Raw genomic sequence first — 20972 nt, 5'->3', positions numbered from 1 at the left:
TTACTTGTTCGAACTTGACACGTTTTTTTTTAGTAACAATAATTTCTGTCGAGACGGTTCTACAGAAAAAAGTATTTTAGAATACGAAGATTGTTACGGTATCTTAAATATCACTCTCCAACAACTGTCCTCATCTATGTCAAAAGCGAAATTTAAAGCTTTAAATATTATTGCTGCGAAAATGGTCATAATGACCCACGAAATCTTACAATTCCATAGTCAATTAAAGTTTGATAGCATATCTAAATGTGCTCTTTTATTAGCACATTGTTGCACTTGTTTACCTGAGGAAGAAATCGAGCTTTTGGTAAGTTTTCACGTCAACGAAATTTTCGCTGATTTTGTCGTTGAAGAAATACAAAGAACAACCATTGGTGGATTTTCTGGATAACCCGGACAACGATTATTGCATGGTTTTGAAAAGCAAGACTCTCACTAACATATTCACTACACCCCCAATGAAAGTTGTTTTAAACCTAGTTGTGTATATCACACTCGGAGAAACAAGATATTTTAGTGTAAAAGTCGCAGGAATGACGCTTCTGGAATTCGTATTTCGCAATTTTCTGGATCTGGGAGTGGAGTAAAATTTTTTTGTAATAATTGTTCCCCAAAATTTTCGTTATTTGTTTGTAGGATGTCAAGTCATCAAGACGAGATTGTACCTATTAGTAGAGCTTTAAGTGGGTTGGGTAAATTCATCTATCAGCTGGAAAGATTTCCTGAATTGTTTGATATGGCTTTAAATTTTGTTTGGGATCATTTAGACCATTTTATGGAAATCGTAGTTACCAGTATGAAGAATCTTTTGATGACTTTAACTAAGGAGTCATTAATTCGGCTCCAAAAAGGTAAGACGCAAGAATTATTTTATAGTATTCTATACTGCGTTAAGTAAAATTAGTATTTCAAATTAATCTCTAATAGGGTCGGGCTGTCTTTTTAAAAATTTGGTTGGTAATACCATTGTTTAAGTATATTATAGTTGGACAACCTATACGGACAATCACTTTCCCATGTAGAATAGAATGAATATATATTTTACATCTCACTCGCTTCACTATGAAGTGGCGGTACCTTACGAAAGGGGGTAAAAATAGTCCGTAAGCACGTGATGTCGATAAGGTAGTAAACGGACGTATTAATCACTACGTTGTACGGGGAGCAGTCACAAAATAAGCAAACGTACGTGTTGAAGACTTTACTGTAATATATGTATATGTAGTGCATACCTGTTTCAAGGTTAAGGTAACAAAAATTTAATATTATCGCGGTATACCTATTATCCATGAACTGCATGGCTAACAAATATGCGTCCCTTCGTCCACTTTAAAGGTATACGAAATTAAACGACTACTACTTTAATTAATAAGTAACAAGTCATCTAATTTGCCTCCAGAATAACTATGGATTATCATCAAACTATGAACACCAAATTCATTCAATATGAACATCTTGTTACGTATTTTTTTTATTAATAGTAGTCAAATCATTAAATACATATTATTTTTGAAACTAAAATGCATTTTATCCTAACACTGTATCACAAAATATTCATCACCATTTAAATATATACGATTTAGACATCAAGAAATAAATTTAAAATTGCAAAAATTATACTAAAACAGCCTTAAATGTGTCTTATCAGTATGTAGGCATTTTAACGCACAGCAATAATCGTTCTTGATGAGTAATGACTGATGACTACTGTAACACAGTAAATCCTCGAAATCGAAAATTTAAAACACTGAAAAATTCAAATATGGGAAAATTGTAAAATCGAGAAATCGAAACATAAAAAAATCAAAAAATTAAAATTGGAAAATCTAAAAATTAAAAACCGAGAAATTGAACAATCGGTTAATTCAAAAATCGAAACATCGAAAAATTGGAAAATCGAAAAATAAAAAAAAATTGGACAATCGAAAATTTAAAAATTCCGAAAATTGAAAAATTGAAATATAGAGAACTGAAAACTCAAAAAATCGAAAAAAAATAATAATTTCAAAAATCGAAAAGTTAAAATTGAGAAATCGAAAAACTGAAAAATCACAAAATTGAACGAAATATCAAAAAATTAGGAAATTAAAAAATTGAGAAACAAAAAAGTCAAAAAAGCAGAGTCTAAAAATCGCAAACTTAAAAAATCGAAAAATTGAAAAATCAAAAACCTGAATAATCGAAAAATTGAAGAACTGAAGAACTGAAAAATCGAAACTTTAGGAAGTGGAGAAATGGTAATATAAAAAAATAGATTAATTGAGAAATCCGAAAACTAAAAATTCAGAAACGTCAAAATTTGAAAAATAAAAAAATAGTGAAGAACTAAAAAATCGAAAAATTTAAAATTTAAAACACTGAAAAGTTAAAATATCCTAAAACTGAAAAATGGAGAAATCCAAACATCAAAAAATCAAAAATAAAAATAAAATTAAAAATCTAAAATTTAATAATCGAAAAACTGAAAAATCAACGAATCGAGAAGTCGAGAATTTAAAAATTGGACAATTGAAAAATCGGATAAATCAAAAATCGAAACATCCAAAAATCAAGAAACCGAAAAGCAAAAAATCGAAAAACCAACAAATCGAAAAATCGAAACATTGTAAAATTCAAAAATTGAGACATCGAGAAATCGAAAAATCAAAAAATTGAGAAACCGAAGTAGGCCAAAATCGAGAAATCGAAAACTTAAATATGGAAAAATTGATAAAGCGAGATTGAATAATCAAAACATCGAAACATCCGAATCTCAATGAATTGAGATCTCAAAAAATTTAAACATTCGTAAATTTAAAAAATTAAAATATAGAACTGGAAACTCGAGAAACTGAAAAATCTAGAAGAAAAAAAGTTGAAAAATTGAGAAATTGAAATAAAAAACAAAAAACTGAAAATCCAAAAATAAAAAATAGAAAAATCTAGAAGTCGAAAAATGAAAGAATCGAAGTATTGAAAAATATCAAAACTGAAAGAAATATCCAAAAATTGAGAAATCGACAAACCAATAAAGCGAAGTCGAAAAATCGAAGAATTGAAGAACTGAAAAATCGAAACTTTGAGAAGTGGGAAAATCAAAAATAGATTAATTGAGAAATCAGAAAACTGAAAATTTAACGCAAAAATTTGAAAAATTCAAAAATTTAAATACTGAAGAACTGAAAAGTCAAAAAATCGAGAAATCGAAAAAACTAAAATTTAAAACAATGAATAATTAAAATATCGCAAAATTGAAGAATCGAGAGATCCAATTCAATTTGAAAAATTAAAAAATCGGGGCATTGAAAAATTGGAAAATCCAGAAATTGAAAATCTCAAAAGAAAAAAATCGAAACATCGAGAAATTGAGGAGTCGGAAGCCGAAAAGGAAAGTTAAAAATTGAAAAATTGAGAAATTGAACAATCAAAACAACGAAACATCTGAATTCGATAAATTAAGAAATTAAAAAATTGAATAATCGAAAAATTTTAAAAAAGAAAAACTGGAAAATCAAAAATTAAAATTCAAAAAATCGAAAAATGAAAAATTGAAATATAGAAGAACTGAAAACTCGAGATATCGAAAAACCTAGAATTTTAAAAAATGAAATATTAAAACATCGAAAAGTTTAAAAATTGAGAAATCGAAGCATTAAACAGTCCCAGAATTGAAAAATCTAAAGTTTACAATAAATTGAAAATCCAAAAAGGAAAAAGCGAGAAATCAAAAAAAATCCATCAATTCAAAAATCGAAAAGTCGAAAAATTGAAATATTGAAAAATTTCATAACTGAAAGAAATATTCAAAAAATTGAGAAATTAAAAAATTGGAAAATTGAGAAATCGAAAATCTAAAAAAGCAAAATTGAAAAATCGTAATCTTAAAAAATCGAAAAATTGAGGAATTGAAGATGTGAAAAATCGAAACTTTAGGAAATCCAGAAATGGACAAATAAAAAAAATACTTTAGAAATCGGCAAACTGAAAATTTGAAAAATTGAAAAATCGAAATATTTAAAAACCGTAAAATTGAAGAGGACAAAAATTGAGAAATCGTATCATTGAAACATCGTAAGATTGAGAAATCGAAAAATAAAAAAATCGAGAAATAGAAAATTTAAGGAATGGAGGAATCGGAAAAGCCCAAAATTGAAATATTGAAAAATTGAGACATTTAAAGTTGAAAAATCGAGAAATCGACAAGCCGAAAAATCCCAATAGCGTATTTAGGTATAAATCACAAGATCAGGACTATTCTACTTTTTAAAATTTAAATACATAACATTATAAATTGGAAAATGTTGATTTTTTTTTTCCAAAAATCTTGACGTCTAAGGTGAAAACTCGACACGGATGCATAAACCGTAAACGGGGCGAAACTACAATTTTACTATTGTAAAATTTGGAGACTGCGTCATTTCATTGTTCGTGACAAATTTTGGAGAGTGTAATTTGATAATACAGTTTGAAATGTAAATTTTGTCATTCGGGAACATTATGTATTAAATCGTTAAGATGTTCAAGAACTTTGTTCACTTATTCGTTGTAAAGTCCAATGGTCGAAATGGGTTAGTTCTTCGTAGTGGATGTATTGTATCACATCAACTCTAACGAATATCGGTTTATAGATAAATCGCTTAAAGCCGATATTGGCCTGAGTGAGCTTTGGTCTGTAGATCAAACAAGTTCTCAGGCGACGAAAAATTGCATGTGGAGGGAGACTTCGGATTACAAATCGTGCCAAGAAAGACATATTTGGGAGAGATGGATTTTCAGGTGCTTGACTAGCGGTAATTTTAAATTGTTTGCTGTCGTTCGCGAAGTGAAGAACACAATTTTATTAAAATGATAATTATAAAATTATCATAATCACTATTGGTGTTAATTAACACAAAATGGCGCGCAAATTATCAGTTGATTTCGTTAATAAATTCATAGAAACCTATATGGGATTTTTTCATGCCTTAGAAAATTAAAAAGTAAAAAATACAATGACAAAAATTTTAAAATGCGGTTTACGAAAAATTAGTTGACCTGTGCAAAGAATAAAATTTTGGAAACGCTGACAAATATGACATCTTAAAAAAAAATAACACTTGAAGAAGTGCTTTCGGCGTAATATTTTTGATGCTCGCGTGAACAAAATACTCTATATCAGTGTGCAGTGCGCAAAGAGTTAACTGTGCAGATCTAGCCGAAAATCCGAAAACCAAATCGTTGTGTGTAGGGCCAGCATAACGGAAGTAATAAATCATCCCACCGGTTGAAGAACGTTGGGTTGGTGCACTGATATCGGTGTTATATCCCGAGAGGGGCCCAATACACCCAATAAAATGGAACAGACAAAATAAAGCTTCAAACATAATTATTTTTATACTAAAATTCTGAAGTTTATAAACTGCACAGTTTATTTATTTATTTATTTATTTATTTATTTATTTATTTTATCTTGTTTTCGAACTATAATAAACATTTCAAACAATGTCTGTAACTTATTTTAATGTAAATTATATTCATTTGGTTAACAAATCAGATGTAATATTAGTGTGATTTTGACCTTATTCTAGATTTTATTACAGCAGAACGGCGTATATTTTTAAATTTTAGAAGTTACGGAAACTAGTTCAAGAAACAATTAGTTATCTCGTATTTTTGGAACAAAATCTACCAAAATTTCCGATAACAGCAATTGTTTTTCATAGAAACAAACAGTCTTCAAAGCAGCCTTTAACAATTCGATATTACAAACATGCCTCTTAAGTTCTTAATGCGTTTTTTTCTCTCTTGTAATTATTTGTAATGTTAACGCCGAAAGTTTATGTCATTCTGTTATTTACTTTGAACATATATTTTCATTTTGTGTTAATATTTTTGTAACACCACGAATCTAAATTTTACTTAAAATCTTGTTTTACTTTAATCTTGTAAAACTAAACAATTATACCAGTTTAAAAACCCTTGGAAAGTTTCTGTCAGTCTTCAGATATAGTCAAATAAAAATATGCGTCAAATTCATTTAAATTCAATTCTTTCTATTCACGTTACAACGCGTTGCTTCATATTTTTTATGTCAAGTATATTTTCATATTTTGTACATGTATGTTTATACACATTACTGTTTACGGAACAATGTTAATTATGGATTTATGGATAACTCCTCGTATAAGAGCAGAGTAAAGGGTGTTTGCCTTTGCTAATGTTTGATGGCGCCATCTGATTTAGAGTAAAATAAAACTAATACGTTGGCTTACTGTAGTGAAAATGCGCGTTGACGAAAAATTTGTCCCACGCCCCCTGGATTCCTTGTCCTAAAGCTCACTATTTAGGCGAAGTAAAATTTGTATTAGGTTGTCCAACTATAATATACGTAAACAATGGTAATACTTTCATATGAATGTCATAATCGTTATTAGTTATGGCCCTCTAGTAAGCCATTATTTTTAAAATAATGATGTTGGCAATACAAGTTTGACAAGTAACTGTCAGTTTCAACATCATTGTTTTAAAAATAAATCTATCTACTGGCCGATTTTTTTTGACCATACTATGAGCAGGGGAGGACCACTACCTGGCACAGATCTACGCGGGCCTAAACTGCCTGCCGGTTTTCAGCAGACTCCGCGTCACCGCATTACTCTGTGTCAGTCAGATCCTCAACAGCGAGCTCATTGTTGCCAACTGTCCACATGTTCAAAGCCACCTACTGACTCTTTGTACAACCTCTGCCACCGAGCGAGAAACGGTAGGTACAACCCGAAAAAACTCCATGTCTCCTCACGATTAACACCCGCAGGCTGGCCAAGCTTACATCAACATGTTGAGAAGCAGCTTCCAAAATCAGTCAGAAGACGACGTCATACGAATGTGGCTCCGACCCGGTCTGAACGCCCTCAGACAACCAAACTGCAAATACACGAACGTCCTTTCATCAATCGTAGCCAACGCCTTCGACTTAAAACCGACAATCCTTCGGAAATTGTTTTCGCCGAAAACCGCCGGCACCGGAAACGAGTGCGTCATTCTTTTGAGGTGTATACATAACGCGAGGATGAAGGGGATTTCGATACCGATGGACCCGGAGGTCAACCAGAGTCATTATTGGAGGAACTACATCGTGAAGGCCAAACTGGAGTTGTACATGATACACCAGCGAGAGGATGTGCGTAGTAGTACCGTTTGTTTTGTTGTCATTTTTTTTTGCTTTAAAAATTACAATTATCGTCGTTATGATCGAAAACAAGTCATGTAGTAGGCCATGAAATTTATTTTTGAAATATTGATGTTGGTAGTATTTGACACTTGAATTTCAAAGGTTGCTAGACGACTTTGTAAATCAGTTTAGATAGTGTAAATTTTACCCCAAAATTGGGGTTGTAGATGTCACTGCAATTGCTCAATTCTTCAGGTGCGCGCCGCCGCCCTCCAAGTCGTGGCCGAGTGCCACAAAACCACCGAAGAGTTCACCGAGTGGGAGCTCCAGTTCATCATCCAGTACTTCGAGTGCAACGTCGGTTTACTAACCCCCTCAACTCGAAATCGTGTCGCCAACTACTTTAAGAAAATCCTCACCCGCTTCAGCGTCACCGACCAAAACGTGCACAAACGTCAAACCAGGTTGAAAGCCATCCTGAAAAGGCCTCCTGTGACCGAGGAGGAAACCGCCGCCCACGAAGAAGCCAGAGCCCAGTGGGAGGAATGTAAAACCGTCGTCGAATCCTACAGATATTTCTTCAAACACTTACTGCGACTACTCACGTTCTACCTCAGCCCCGACGCCAACGCCACCCGAAGAGCCACCTGCTTGGAGCTCCTCATGTTCGTGCGGGGGTTCGCCGGTCGAGATCTGTGGCAAAAGTGCGCTTCAATCATGATTTTTTTTTGTACTAAATCGTTGTTTCAGCGCGTTCCAGCAAGACGAAATTCGCAACTTGAAGCACTTGCTGAACGACGGGTATGAGAGTAACAAGGCGATGGCGGTGGCGCTGCTGCGGACGCTGCCTGCGGCGGCTATAGGTTTCGACAACGAAGAGAACACCCGCAGGTTCTTTGACAAGTGCTTGGATATGGCGTGCGATATTCGCCCCAGTCAAAGTGTTTCGGCCAGTTACATGTTTCAAGTCATTCTTCAATCAGAATTTCCTTTCAGGACTCACGACCGCAGCACTATGGAACTGACTAATAAAAGTCAGTGCTTGATGCTGATCGACATGACGGAGAAACTCGAGAGCATGTTCGCCTCGAGTAAGCAAAACGTCGTCGAGGCGGCGAAGTCGACGCCGTTTTACGGTTTGTTGTTGAGTTGTAGGAATTTGTTGCAGAACAGGGACATCCGGTAAGTTAGACAAAAGCAGCTTCGCCTCGTTGTATAACTTCTTGTAGAGAGGATAACCACGTGTACTCTTTCATTTTTCATAAGTTGGCCGACCTGTGCCTAACGATGAAGAACCACATAATGCCGGTGGTTTGTAACACGTCACCAGAAGGACATATTCCGGATGGGAGTGACGACAGCGACGATAGTTTTTTAGAGTCGGATCAGTCGCCAAGGGCGCAAAGGATTTTGGTTTATTCGTGGAAAACTATGAAAGAGATCATGGCATTGTTGGCCGAACTTGCCAATCAAACTATTACTTTAGAAAACGTCCTTGAAATGTTAGAGGAAGAGTATTTGATAGGAATAGGAGAATTTTTTATGGAAATTTTTATCACGACGAAACATAGGGGCGTGTTTGAGCAGGCACACAACGCGTTTACATCGCTTTGTAGGAGTTTTATTCAGTGAGTGATCATAAATTCTGGTCACACTATATTTTTCTTGTCTTTTTTTTTTGTAGTTCTAAAAGTGAAAAATTAAATAACATGACTGTTACATGGATGAATGAAGGTATAGCTCTCTCTACGGGACAAAAAGTAGATACGAGACTGTGTCCAACCCGACGGAGCGCTGGTTTACCATTCCTAATCCTGGTATGTTAGTTTTGACACAATTTGATCACTATTTTTTTTTTTTTGGCGAAGTAAATGTAATTCAGCAACAATAAGACCATTGCAGAAATTAGTGAACGCTGGTATATTACTAAAATTTTGTTTAAATTGTAATGTGTTAATTGGTTATAATAGAAAAATAACTGTCAAACTTGGTAACAGAGATTATGGGTAAAATCTTAAGTTGTCTCCTTTTCTAAAATTTATTTTTCAATATTTCGATTTTTCATTTCTTCAGTTTTTAGATTTTGCAGCTTTTCCATTTAAAATTGCTCGAGCTTTCAATTTCTAATTTTTGAGTTTTTCGACTGTTTAATTTTTCATTTCTTCAAATTTTCGATTTTCAGTTTCTCGTTTGGGTTTTTTATGGTTTTTGCAGTTTTTCGATTTTTCAATGTTAACAATTTTATAATTTTTTTGTTTTTTCAATTTTTCGTTTCTTCAAATTTTCGGTGTGCTATTTTTCGTTTCCATTTTTTATTTCTTTATTTAAATTTTTCGGTTTTTTAAAATTCTGATATTATAATTTTTCTTTTTTAACACGTAAAATTTTTCAATTTTGGATGTTTCGATTTGAGATTTTTCAATTTTTCGATTTTTCTTAAATCTTTAATTTTTTCAACATCTCGATTTATGGAGATTTCAATGTTTCGATTTTTCGATCGATCAATTTCCCGAATTTCCAGTTTTTCAAAATTTCGATTGAACCATTTTTTAAGTTTTTCAATTTTTCATTTGGGCCATTTCGATTTTTCCATGTTGCTATTTTTCAATTTTTCGACATTTCAGGTTTGGCATTTTTCAATCTTTCGATTTTTTAAATTTTAGATTTTTCGATTTTTTTCATTTCTCGTTTTTTTGATTTTTCAGTTTTTCGATTTTTGAATTTCCAATTAATGGACTTTTCGATTTTATAATTTTCCTCGACTTTTCCATATTTTGATTTTCCTATTTTTCGATTTTTCAGTTTTTCACTTCAATTTTTCGAATTTTCAATTTTTTGATATTTTAAATTTTCCATTTGTCGATTTTTCAATTTTTCAGTATTTCAGTTTTGGGATTTTTCGGTACATTTTTCAATTCTTCAAATTTTCGAGTTTTCAGTTCTTCGATTTTTTAATTTTTCGAATTTTTACATTTTTCTGTTTGCAATTTTTCGTTTCGGTTTTTTTTTATTTCTTTATTTTTAAAATTTTTCGGTTTTTTAAAGTGCTGATTTTATTTTTTTTTTTTACTACGTAAAATTGTTCAATTTTGTATCTTTCGATTTGAGATTTTCCAGTTTTTCAATTTATTTTTTATATGTAGTTTTAATTTTTTCAATATCTCGATTTACATATGGGGATTTCAATGTTTCGATTTTTCGGTTGATTAATTTCCCGAATTTTCAATTTTTCAAATTTCGATTCAACCGTATTTTTTTTTTTTTAATTTTAAGGTTTTCAATGTTTCAGCTTGTAATTTTTCATTTGGGCCATTTCGATTTTTCAATTTTTCGACATTTCAGTTTTGGAATTTTCCAATTTATCTGTTTTTCAATCTTTCGATTTTGTAAATTTTAGATTTTTCGATTTTTTGATTTCTCGTTTTTTTGATTTTTCAGTTTTTCGATTTTTAAATTTTTTCTTTTTTCGGAATTCCCAATTAATGGACTTTTCGGTTTTTCGATTTTTGGGATTTTTCAGTTCTATTTTTAAATTTTTCGGTTTTTTAAAGTTCTGATTTTATAATTTTTCTTCTTTACCACGTAAAATTCTTCAATTTTGGATCTTTTGATTTCAGATTTTTTAATGTTTCCATTTCCCGTTTTTTCAATTTTTCAGTATTTCAGTTTTGGGATTTTTCGGTACATTTTTCAATTTTTCGAGTTTTCAGTTCTTCGATTTTTTAATTTTTCGAAATTTTACATTTTTCTGTTTGCAGTTTTTCATTTCGGTTTTTTATCTCTTTATTTTTAAAATTTTTCGGTTTTTTAAAGTGCTGATTTTATTTTTTTTACTACGTAAAATTGTTCAATTTTGTATTTTTCGATTTGAGATTTTTCAGTTTTTCAATTTTTTTTTTAGTTTTAATTTTTTCAATATCTCGATTTACATATGGGGATTTCAATGTTTCGATTTTTCGATTGATTAATTTCCCGAATTTTCAATTTTTCAAATTTCGATTCAACCGTATTTTTTTTTTTTAATTTTAAGGTTTTCAATTTTTCAGCTTTTAATTTTTCATTTGGGCCATTTCGATTTTTCAATTTTTCGACATTTCAGTTTTGGAATTTTCCAATTTATCTGTTTTTCAATCTTTCGATTTTGTAAATTTTAGATTTTTCGATTTTTTGATTTTTCAGTTTTTCGATTTTTAAATTTTTTCTTTTTTCGGAATTCCCAATTAATGGACTTTTCGGTTTTTCGATTTTTGGGGTTTTTCAGTTCTTTGATTTTTCAATTTTTAAATTTTTCGGGTTTTTGAAGTTCTGATTTTATAATTTTTCTTTTTTACCATGTAAAATTCTTCAATTTTGGATTTTTTGGTTTCAGATTTTCCAGTTTTTCAATTATTCGTATATTTTAAATTTATCGAATTTTTAATGTTTCTATTTTCCGTTTTTTCAATTTTTCAATATCTCGATTTATAGAGATTTCAAAGTTTCGATTTTTCGATTGATCTATTTCCGGAATTTTCAATTTTTCAAAATTTTGATTTAACCATTTTTTTTTTAATTTTAAGTTTTTCAATTTTTCAGTTTTTAATTTTTCAGTCTTTAATTTTTCATTTGGGCTATTTCGATTTTTCAATGTTGCGATTTTTCAATTTTTCGGCATTTCAGTTTTGGAATTTTTCGATTTTTTAATTTCCCGTTTTTTGATTTTTCAATTGTTGGCGTTTTTCAGTTTTCCATTAGTCTGTTTTTCGAATTCCCAGTTAATGGACTTTTCGATTTTTCGATTTTCTAATTTTTCCAATTTTCAATTTTTTGATTTTCAAATTTTCGATTTCTCGATTTTTCAATTTTTCAGTATTTCACTTTTGGGATTTTTCGGTACATTTTTCAATTCTTCAATTTTTCGAGTTTTCAGTTCTTCGATTTTTTAATTTTTCGAATTTTTACATTTTTCTGTTTGCAGTTTTTCATTTCGGTTTTTTATCTCTTTATTTTTAAAATTTTTCGGTTTTTTAAAGTGCTGATTTTATTTTTTTTACTACGTAAAATTGTTCAATTTTGTATCTTTCGATTTGAAATTTTTCAGTTTTTCAATTTTTTTTTTAGTTTTAATTTTTTCAATATCTCGATTTACTTATGGGGATTTCAATGTTTCGATTTTTCGATTGATTAATTTCCCGAATTTTCAATTTTTCAAATTTCGATTCAACCGTATTTTTTTTTTTTAATTTTAAGGTTCTCAATTTTTCAGCTTTTAATTTTTCATTTGGGCCATTTCGATTTTTCAATTTTTCGACATTTCAGTTTTGGAATTTTCCAATTTATCTGTTTTTCAATCTTTCGATTTTGTAAATTTTAGATTTTTCAATTTTTTGATTTTTCAGTTTTTCGATTTTTAAATTTTTTCTTTTTTCGGAATTCCCAATTAATGGACTTTTCGGTTTTTCGATTTTTGGGATTTTTCAGTTCTTTGATTTTTCAATTTTTAAGTTTTTCGGTTTTTTAAAGTTCTGATTTTATAATTTTTCTTTTTTACCACGTAAAATTCTTCAATTTTGGATCTTTTGATTTCAGATTTTTTAATGTTTCTATTTCCCGTTTTTTAAATTTTTCAATATCTCGATTTATAGAGATTTCAAAGTTTCGATTTTTCGATTGATCATTTTCAATTTTTCAGAATTTCGATTTAAACATTTTTTTTAAATTTTAAGTTTTTCAATTTTTCGGTTTTTAATTTTTCATTTGGGCTATTTCGATTTTTCAATGTTGCGATTTTTCAATTTTTCGGCATTTCAGTTTTGGAATTTTTCGATTTTTTGATTTCCCGTTTTTTGGTTTTTCAATTGTTGGCGTTTTTCAGTTTTCCATTAGTCTATTTTTCGAATTCCCAGTTAATGGACTTTTCGATTTTTCGATTTTCTAATTTTTCGAATTTTCAATTTTTTGATTTTCAAATTTTCGATTTCTCGATTTTTCAATTTTTCAGTATTTCACTTTTGGGATTTTTCGGTACATTTTTCAATTCTTCAATTTTCGAGTTTTCAGTTCTTCGATTTTTTAATTTTTCGAATTTTTACATTTTTCTGTTTGCAGTTTTTCATTTCGGTTTTTTATCTCTTTATTTTTAAAATTTTTCGGTTTTTTAAAGTGCTGATTTTATTTTTTTTACTACGTAAAATTGTTCAATTTTGTATCTTTCGATTTGAGATTTTTCAGTTTTTCAATTTTTTTTTTTAGTTTTAATTTTTTCAATATCTCGATTTACATATGGGGATTTCAATGTTTCGATTTTTCGATTGATTAATTTCCCGAATTTTCAATTTTTCAAATTTCGATTCAACCGTATTTTTTTTTTTAATTTTAAGGTTTTCAATGTTTCAGCTTTTAATTTTTCATTTGGGCCATTTTGATTTTTCAATTTTTCGACATTTCAGTTTTGGAATTTTCCAATTTATCTGTTTTTCAATCTTTCGATTTTGTAAATTTTAGATTTTTCGATTTTTTGATTTTTCAGTTTTTCGATTTTTAAATTTTTTCTTTTTTCGGAATTCCCAATTAATGGACTTTTCGGTTTTTCGATTTTTGGGGTTTTTCAGTTCTTTGATTTTTCAATTTTTAAATTTTTCGGGTTTTTGAAGTTCTGATTTTATAATTTTTCTTTTTTACCACGTAAAATTCTTCAATTTTGGATTTTTTGATTTCAGATTTTCCAGTTTTTCAATTATTCGTATATTTTAAATTTATCTAATTTTTAATGTTTCTATTTCCCGTTTTTTCAATTTTTCAATATCTCGATTTATAGAGATTTCAAAGTTTCGATTTTTCGATTGATCAATTTCCGGAATTTTCAATTTTTCAAAATTTTGATTTAACCATTTTTTTTTAATTTTAAGTTTTTCAATTTTTCAGTTTTTAATTTTTCAGTCTTTAATTTTTCATTTGGGCTATTTCGATTTTTCAATGTTGCGATTTTGCAATTTTTCGGCATTTCAGTTTTGGAATTTTTCGATTTTTTGATTTCCCGTTTTTTGATTTTTCAATTGTTGGCGTTTTTCAGTTTTCCATTAGTCTATTTTTCGAATTCCCAGTTAATGGACTTTTCGATTTTTCGATTTTCTAATTTTTCCAATTTTCAATTTTTTGATTTTCAAATTTTCGATTTCTCGATTTTTCAATTTTTCAGTATTTCACTTTTGGGATTTTTCGGTACATTTTTCAATTCTTCAATTTTTCGAGTTTTCAGTTCTTCGATTTTTTAATTTTTCGAATTTTTACATTTTTCTGTTTGCAGTTTTTCATTTCGGTTTTTTATCTCTTTATTTTTAAAATTTTTCGGTTTTTTAAAGTGCTGATTTTATTTTTTTTACTACGTAAAATTGTTCAATTTTGTATCTTTCGATTTGAAATTTTTCAGTTTTTCAATTTTTTTTTTAGTTTTAATTTTTTCAATATCTCGATTTACATATGGGGATTTCAATGTTTCGATTTTTCGATTGATTAATTTCCCGAATTTTCAATTTTTCAAATTTCGATACAACCGTATTTTTTTTTTTTAATTTTAAGGTTTTCAATTTTTCAGCTTTTAATTTTTCATTTGGGCCATTTCGATTTTTCAATTTTTCGACATTTCAGTTTTGGAATTTTCCAATTTATCTGTTTTTCAATCTTTCGATTTTGTAAATTTTAGATTTTTCGATTTTTTGATTTTTCAGTTTTTCGATTTTTAAATTTTTTCTTTTTTCGGAATTCCCAATTAATGGACTTTTCGGTTTTTCGATTTTTGGGGTTTTTCAGTTCTTTGATTTTTCAATTTTTAAATTTTTCGGGTTTTTGAAGTTCTGATTTTATAATTTTTCTTTTTTACCATGTAAAATTCTTCAATTTTGGATTTTTTGATTTCAGATTTTCCAGTTTTTCAATTATTCGTATAATTTAAATTTATCGAATTTTTAATGTTTCTATTTCCCGTTTTTTCAATTTTTCAATATCTCGATTTATAGAGATTTCAAAGTTTCGATTTTTCGATTGATCAATTTCCGGAATTTTTAATTTTTCAAAATTTTGATTTAACCATTTTTTTTTAATTTTAAGTTTTTCAATTTTTCAGTTTTTAATTTTTCAGTTTTTAATTTTTCATTTGGGCTATTTCGATTTTTCAATGTTGCAATTTTTCAATTTTTCGGCATTTCAGTTTTGGAATTTTTCGATTTTTTGATTTCCCGTTTTTTGATTTTTCAATTGTTGGCGTTCTTCAGTTTTCGATTAGTCTATTTTTCGAATTCCCAGTTAATGGACTTTTCGATTTTTCGATTTTCTAATTTTTCGAATCTTCAATTCTTTGATATTTCAAATTTTCGATTTCTCGATTTTTCAATTTTTCAGTGTTTCACTTTTGGGATTTTTCGGTACATTTTTCAATTCTTCAATTTTTCGAGTTTTCAGTTCTTCGATTTTTTAATTTTTCGAATTTTTACATTTTTCTGTTTGCAGTTTTTCATTTCGGTTTTTTATCTCTTTATTTTTAAAATTTTTCGGTTTTTTAAAGTGCTGATTTTATTTTTTTTACTACGTAAAATTGTTCAATTTTGTATCTTTCGATTTGAGATTTTTCAGTTTTTCAATTTTTTTTTTAGTTTTAATTTTTTCAATATCTCGATTTACATATGGGGATTTCAATGTTTCGATTTTTCGATTGATTAATTTCCCGAATTTTCAATTTTTCAAATTTCGATTCAACCGTATTTTTTTTTAATTTTAAGGTTTTCAATTTTTCAGCTTTTAATTTTTCATTTGGGCCATTTCGATTTTTCAATTTTTCGACATTTCAGTTTTGGAATTTTCCAATTTCTCTGTTTTTCAATCTTTCGATTTTGTAAATTTTAGATTTTTCGATTTTTTGATTTTTCAGTTTTTCGATTTTTAAATTTTTTCTTTTTTCGGAATTCCCAATTAATGGACTTTTCGGTTTTTCGATTTTTGGGGTTTTTCAGTTCTTTGATTTTTCAATTTTTAAATTTTTCGGGTTTTTGAAGTTCTGATTTTATAATTTTTCTTTTTTACCATGTAAAATTCTTCAATTTTGGATTTTTTGATTTCAGATTTTCCAGTTTTTCAATTATTCGTATATTTTAAATTTATCGAATTTTTAATGTTTCTATTTCCCGTTTTTTCAATTTTTCAATATCTCGATTTATAGAGATTTCAAAGTTTCGATTTTTCGATTGATCATTTTCAATTTTTCAAAATTTCGATTTAACCATTTTTTTTTTATTTTAAGTTTTTCAATTTTTCAGTTTTTAATTTTTCATTTGGGCTATTTCTATTTTTCAATGTTGCGATTTTTCAATTTTTCGGCATTTCAGATTTGGAATTTTTCGATTTTTTAATTTCCCGTTTTTTGATTTTTCAATTGTTGGCGTTTTTCACTTTTCCATTAGTCTATTTTTCGAATTCCCAGTTAATGGACTTTTCGATTTTTCGATTTTCTAATTTTTCCAATTTTCAATTTTTTGATTTTCAAATTTTCGATTTCTCGATTTTTCAGTATTTCACTTTTGGGATTTTTCGGTACATTTTTCAATTCTTCAATTTTTCGAGTTTTCAGTTCTTCGATTTTTTAATTTTTCGAATTTTTACATTTTTCTGTTTGCAATTTTTCGTTTCGGTTTTTTTATTTCTTTATTTTTAAAATTTTTCGCTTTTTTAAAGTGCTGATTTTATTTTTCTTTTTTATTACGTAAAATTGTTCAATTTTGTATCTTTCGATTTGAGATTTTCCAGTTTTTCATTTTTTTTTTTATATGTAGTTTTAATTTTTTCAATATCTCGATTTACATATGGGGATTTCAATGTTTCGATTTTTCGGTTGATTAATTTCCCGAATTTTCAATTTTTCAAATTTCGATTCAACCGTATTTTTTTTTTTAATTTTAAGGTTTTCAATTTTTCAGCTTTTAATTTTTCATTTGGGCCATTTCGATTTTTCAATTTTTCGACATTTCAGTTTTGGAATTTTCCAATTTATCTGTTTTTCAATCTTTCGATTTTGTAAATTTTAGATTTTTTGATTTCTCGTTTTTTTGATTTTTCAGTTTTTCGATTTTTAAATTTTTTCTTTTTTCGGAATTCCCAATTAATTGACTTTTCGGTTTTTCGATTTTTGGGATTTTTCAGTAATTTGATTTTTCTATTTTTAAATTTTTCGGTTTTTTAAAGTTCTGGTTTTATAATTTTTCTTTTTTACCACGTAAAATTCTTCAATTTTGGATCTTTTGATTTCAGATTTTTCTGTTTTTCAATTATTCGTATATTTTAAATTTTTCGATTTTTTAATGTTTCTATTTCCCGTTTTTTCAATTTTTCAATATCCCGATTTATAGAGATTTCAAAGTTTCGATTTTTCGATTGATTATTTTCAATTTTTCAAAATTTCGATTTAACCATTTTTTTTTATTTTAAGTTTTTCAATTTTTCAGTTTTTAATTTTTCATTTGGGCTATTTCTATTTTTCAATGTTGCGATTTTTCAATTTTTCGGCATTTCAGTTTTGGAATTTTTCGATTTTTTAATTTCCCGTTTTTTGATTTTTCAATTGTTGGCGTTTTTCACTTTTCCATTAGTCTATTTTTCGAATTCCCAGTTAATGGACTTTTCGATTTTCTAATTTTTCCAATTTTCAATTTTTTGATTTTCAAATTTTCGATTTCTCGATTTTTCAATTTTTCGAGTTTTCAGTTCTTCGATTTTTTAATTTTTCGAATTTTTACATTTTTCTGTTTGCAGTTTTTCATTTCGGTTTTTTATCTCTTTATTTTTAAAATTTTTCGGTTTTTTAAAGTGCTGATTTTATTTTTTTTACTACGTAAAATTGTTCAATTTTGTATATTTCGATTTGAGATTTTTCAGTTTTTCAATTTTTTTTTTAGTTTTAATTTTTTCAATATCTCGATTTACATATGGGGATTTCAATGTTTCGATTTTTCGATTGATTAATTTCCCGAATTTTCAATTTTTCAAATTTCGATTCAACCGTATTTTTTTTTAATTTTAAGGTTTTCAATTTTTCAGCTTTTAATTTTTCATTTGGGCCATTTCGATTTTTCAATTTTTCGACATTTCAGTTTTGGAATTTTCCAATTTCTCTGTTTTTCAATCTTTCGATTTTGTAAATTTTAGATTTTTCGATTTTTTGATTTTTCAGTTTTTCGATTTTTAAATTTTTTCTTTTTTCGGAATTCCCAATTAATGGACTTTTCGGTTTTTCGATTTTTGGGATTTTTCAGTTCTTTGATTTTTCTATTTTTAAGTTTTTCGGTTTTTTAAAGTTCTGATTTTATAATTTTTCTTTTTTACCACGTAAAATTCTTCAATTTTGGATCTTTTGATTTCAGATTTTTTAATGTTTCTATTTCCCGTTTTTTCAATTTTTCAATATCTCGATTTATAGAGATTTCAAAGTTTCGATTTTTCGATTGATCATTTTCAATTTTTCAAAATTTCGATTTAAACATTTTTTTTTAATTTTAAGTTTTTCAATTTTTCAGTTTTTAATTTTTCATTTGGGCTATTTCGATTTTTCAATGTTGCGATTTTTCAATTTTTCGGCATTTCAGTTTTGGAATTTTTCGATTTTTTGATTTCCCGTTTTTTGGTTTTTCAATTGTTGGCGTTTTTCAGTTTTCCATTAGTCTATTTTTCGAATTCCCAGTTAATGGACTTTTCGATTTTTCGATTTTCTAATTTTTCGAATTTTCAATTTTTTGATATTTCAAATTTTCGATTTCTCGATTTTTCAATTTTTCAGTATTTCATTTTTGGGATTTTTCGGTACATATTTCGATTCTTCCATTTTTCGATTTCCCAATTTCTCGATTCTGCAATTTTTCCATATTTTAATTTTTTGATTTTTAAAATTCGGTTTTTCAATTTCTCGATTTTTCAGTTCTTTGATTTTTGTATTTCTCAATTTTTCATTGTTCGAGTTTTTGGTGTTTCAATTCATCGATTTTTCAATTCTTCCATTCTTCGGTTTTTCGATATATTAATTTTTCAGTATTTTAAATATTATATTTTTAGAATTCTTGATTTTTCAGTTTTTCAATTTTTCTATTTTTCAATATTTTGATGTTTCAATTTCTCGATTTTTGAATTTTTAATTTTTCTTTTGGAATATTTCGATTTCTCAATTTTTCAGTGTTTCAGTTTTTCAATTTTTTTATTTATATTTCGGTTATGAATTTTTCGTGTTTTTTTTTTTTATGTTTTTACTTCCCGAGCGTACGCTAAGGAAGTATAGTAATCGAGTCCATCGGCCGAGTTGCCACTTTCATATTTTCTCGATGTGTCATGACCTCTAGAGTACGAAAAAAGTGGTCTCCCGTTTCCGTCTATCTGTCTGTCTATACTTGTCGATTTTTTATTTTTTATTTTTAGATTTTTTCCGATGTTTCAAATTTTAAGCATTCCTGAGATTTCGATTTTTCGATATATCGAATTTTTAATTTTCCCATTTCTCGATTGCCAGATTTTTCAGTTTTTGGATTTCTCAATTTTTTTATTTTTCAAGTTTTTAGATTTCCCATTTTTAGACTTTTCGATTTCTCGTTTCCCAATTCTTCAATGTTTGAGTGTTTGGAAACAAGAAAATTTCTTTTTCCCCACTTTCTGCCTTTGCCGCTTTCCCCCACTTCCCCATTTCTCTTTTCTCTTTTTCCTATTTCCCCATTTTCCCCTTTCCCTTTTTCTTTTTTCCCCCTTTCTCTTTTGCCCTTTCGCCCTTTCTCTCTTTTTCCCCTTTTCCCCCGTTTCCTCTTTGCTCATTCCCGCATTTATTCACTGTTTTGATTTTATAATTTTTTGTTTTCAATGTGAATTTTTTCAATTTCGAATTTGTCAATTTTCGGATTTTTCAGTTTTGTGTATCATACGTGCGACTAGACCTTCAAATAGGTTGTAAAATAGCGCAAAAATGATCAGTTTCACAAAAAATTCATTTCTAACTATAATCGCAAGGTCTTCGTGGTGTTTTTGTTAAACTGAAAAATGAACCTAGGAAACCTGTGAAAAAGTTACCAAACGAAACTCAAACAAGCCCCGACTTCTTCCAGAGCATCATCCCCACCCTCGCCGACACCAACCCCGACTACGTCCGCCGCACCATCGGCCCGCTCCTCATGGCCGCGCAGGTCCAAACCGAAGAGCACCGCATCCACAGCCTCAACGTCCTCCGCTTCATCTTCAAAAACTCCAAACTAAGCGAGCGGGTCAACATCTACGTGGCCCGCGGCGCCATCGCCGCCCTCGAAGGCTTCCGCAGCAAAGCCTGGGGCATCCGCAACTCGGCCACCCTCCTCCTCTCGGCCTTGATCACCAGGATGTTCGGAGTGCCCAATCGAACCGTGGCCGACTCGGAACAGGAGGAAAATCGCATGACCTTGGCCATGTTCTACTTGCGCTTTAAACAATTGTTCGATTTTTTGCTGAAGACACTAGAGGAGGAGTGCGAGAAGACTGATAGCTTGATTCTGCATCCAGTGCTGCTGATTTTGTCTAGGTTGTATCCGTCGCACAACGAGGCCATAAATGAGAAGGTTTGTGGAAAGATGGGTGTGGGTTTTTGTGACTTTTGGGTTGTAGGTGAAGGAGCACGTGCCGTATATAAATGTGTGTATTAGGAATCCGGTGTATAGAACGAGGGATTTGGCAGCGAGGGCGTCGGTGTCGCTTATTTCAGAGCATTGCTTACCGGCACAGCTGAACAAGAATTTTGATAGGATTGCAGAGAGAACTATTAAGGATACAGAGTGTCATGGGTTGCTGCTTCAAGTAAGATTGGTGGGTTTTGGGTTGG

General features: G+C 29.2%; 1 protein-coding gene across 2 annotated transcripts in view; it reads left to right on the top strand.

The window, feature by feature from the left end:
• Nucleotides 1-20972, top strand: part of LOC135124960 (tRNA (32-2'-O)-methyltransferase regulator THADA) — a 37144-nt gene that overhangs the window by 909 nt on the left and 15263 nt on the right. For both annotated transcript variants that reach the window (XM_064050194.1, XM_064050193.1), the window contains exons 4-14: nucleotides 34-307; nucleotides 354-583; nucleotides 637-851; nucleotides 6534-6721; nucleotides 6773-7138; nucleotides 7385-7833; nucleotides 7880-8311; nucleotides 8359-8757; nucleotides 8814-8946; nucleotides 20230-20712; nucleotides 20759-20947. In XM_064050194.1, the coding sequence (XP_063906264.1) occupies nucleotides 34-307; nucleotides 354-583; nucleotides 637-851; nucleotides 6534-6721; nucleotides 6773-7138; nucleotides 7385-7833; nucleotides 7880-8311; nucleotides 8359-8757; nucleotides 8814-8946; nucleotides 20230-20712; nucleotides 20759-20947 (3358 nt within the window). The remainder of the gene's footprint in view (nucleotides 1-33; nucleotides 308-353; nucleotides 584-636; nucleotides 852-6533; nucleotides 6722-6772; nucleotides 7139-7384; nucleotides 7834-7879; nucleotides 8312-8358; nucleotides 8758-8813; nucleotides 8947-20229; nucleotides 20713-20758; nucleotides 20948-20972) is intronic.

This window comes from Zophobas morio, unplaced genomic scaffold (genome assembly GCF_036711695.1).
Source record: "Zophobas morio isolate AGI-343-1 ecotype UQ-CSIRO unplaced genomic scaffold, CSIRO_AGI_Zmor_V1 ptg000008l, whole genome shotgun sequence".
Taxonomy (NCBI): domain Eukaryota; kingdom Metazoa; phylum Arthropoda; class Insecta; order Coleoptera; family Tenebrionidae; genus Zophobas; species Zophobas morio.
The sequence above is the reverse complement of the archived record's forward strand: the minus strand, read 5'-3'. Positions and strand labels throughout refer to the sequence as shown.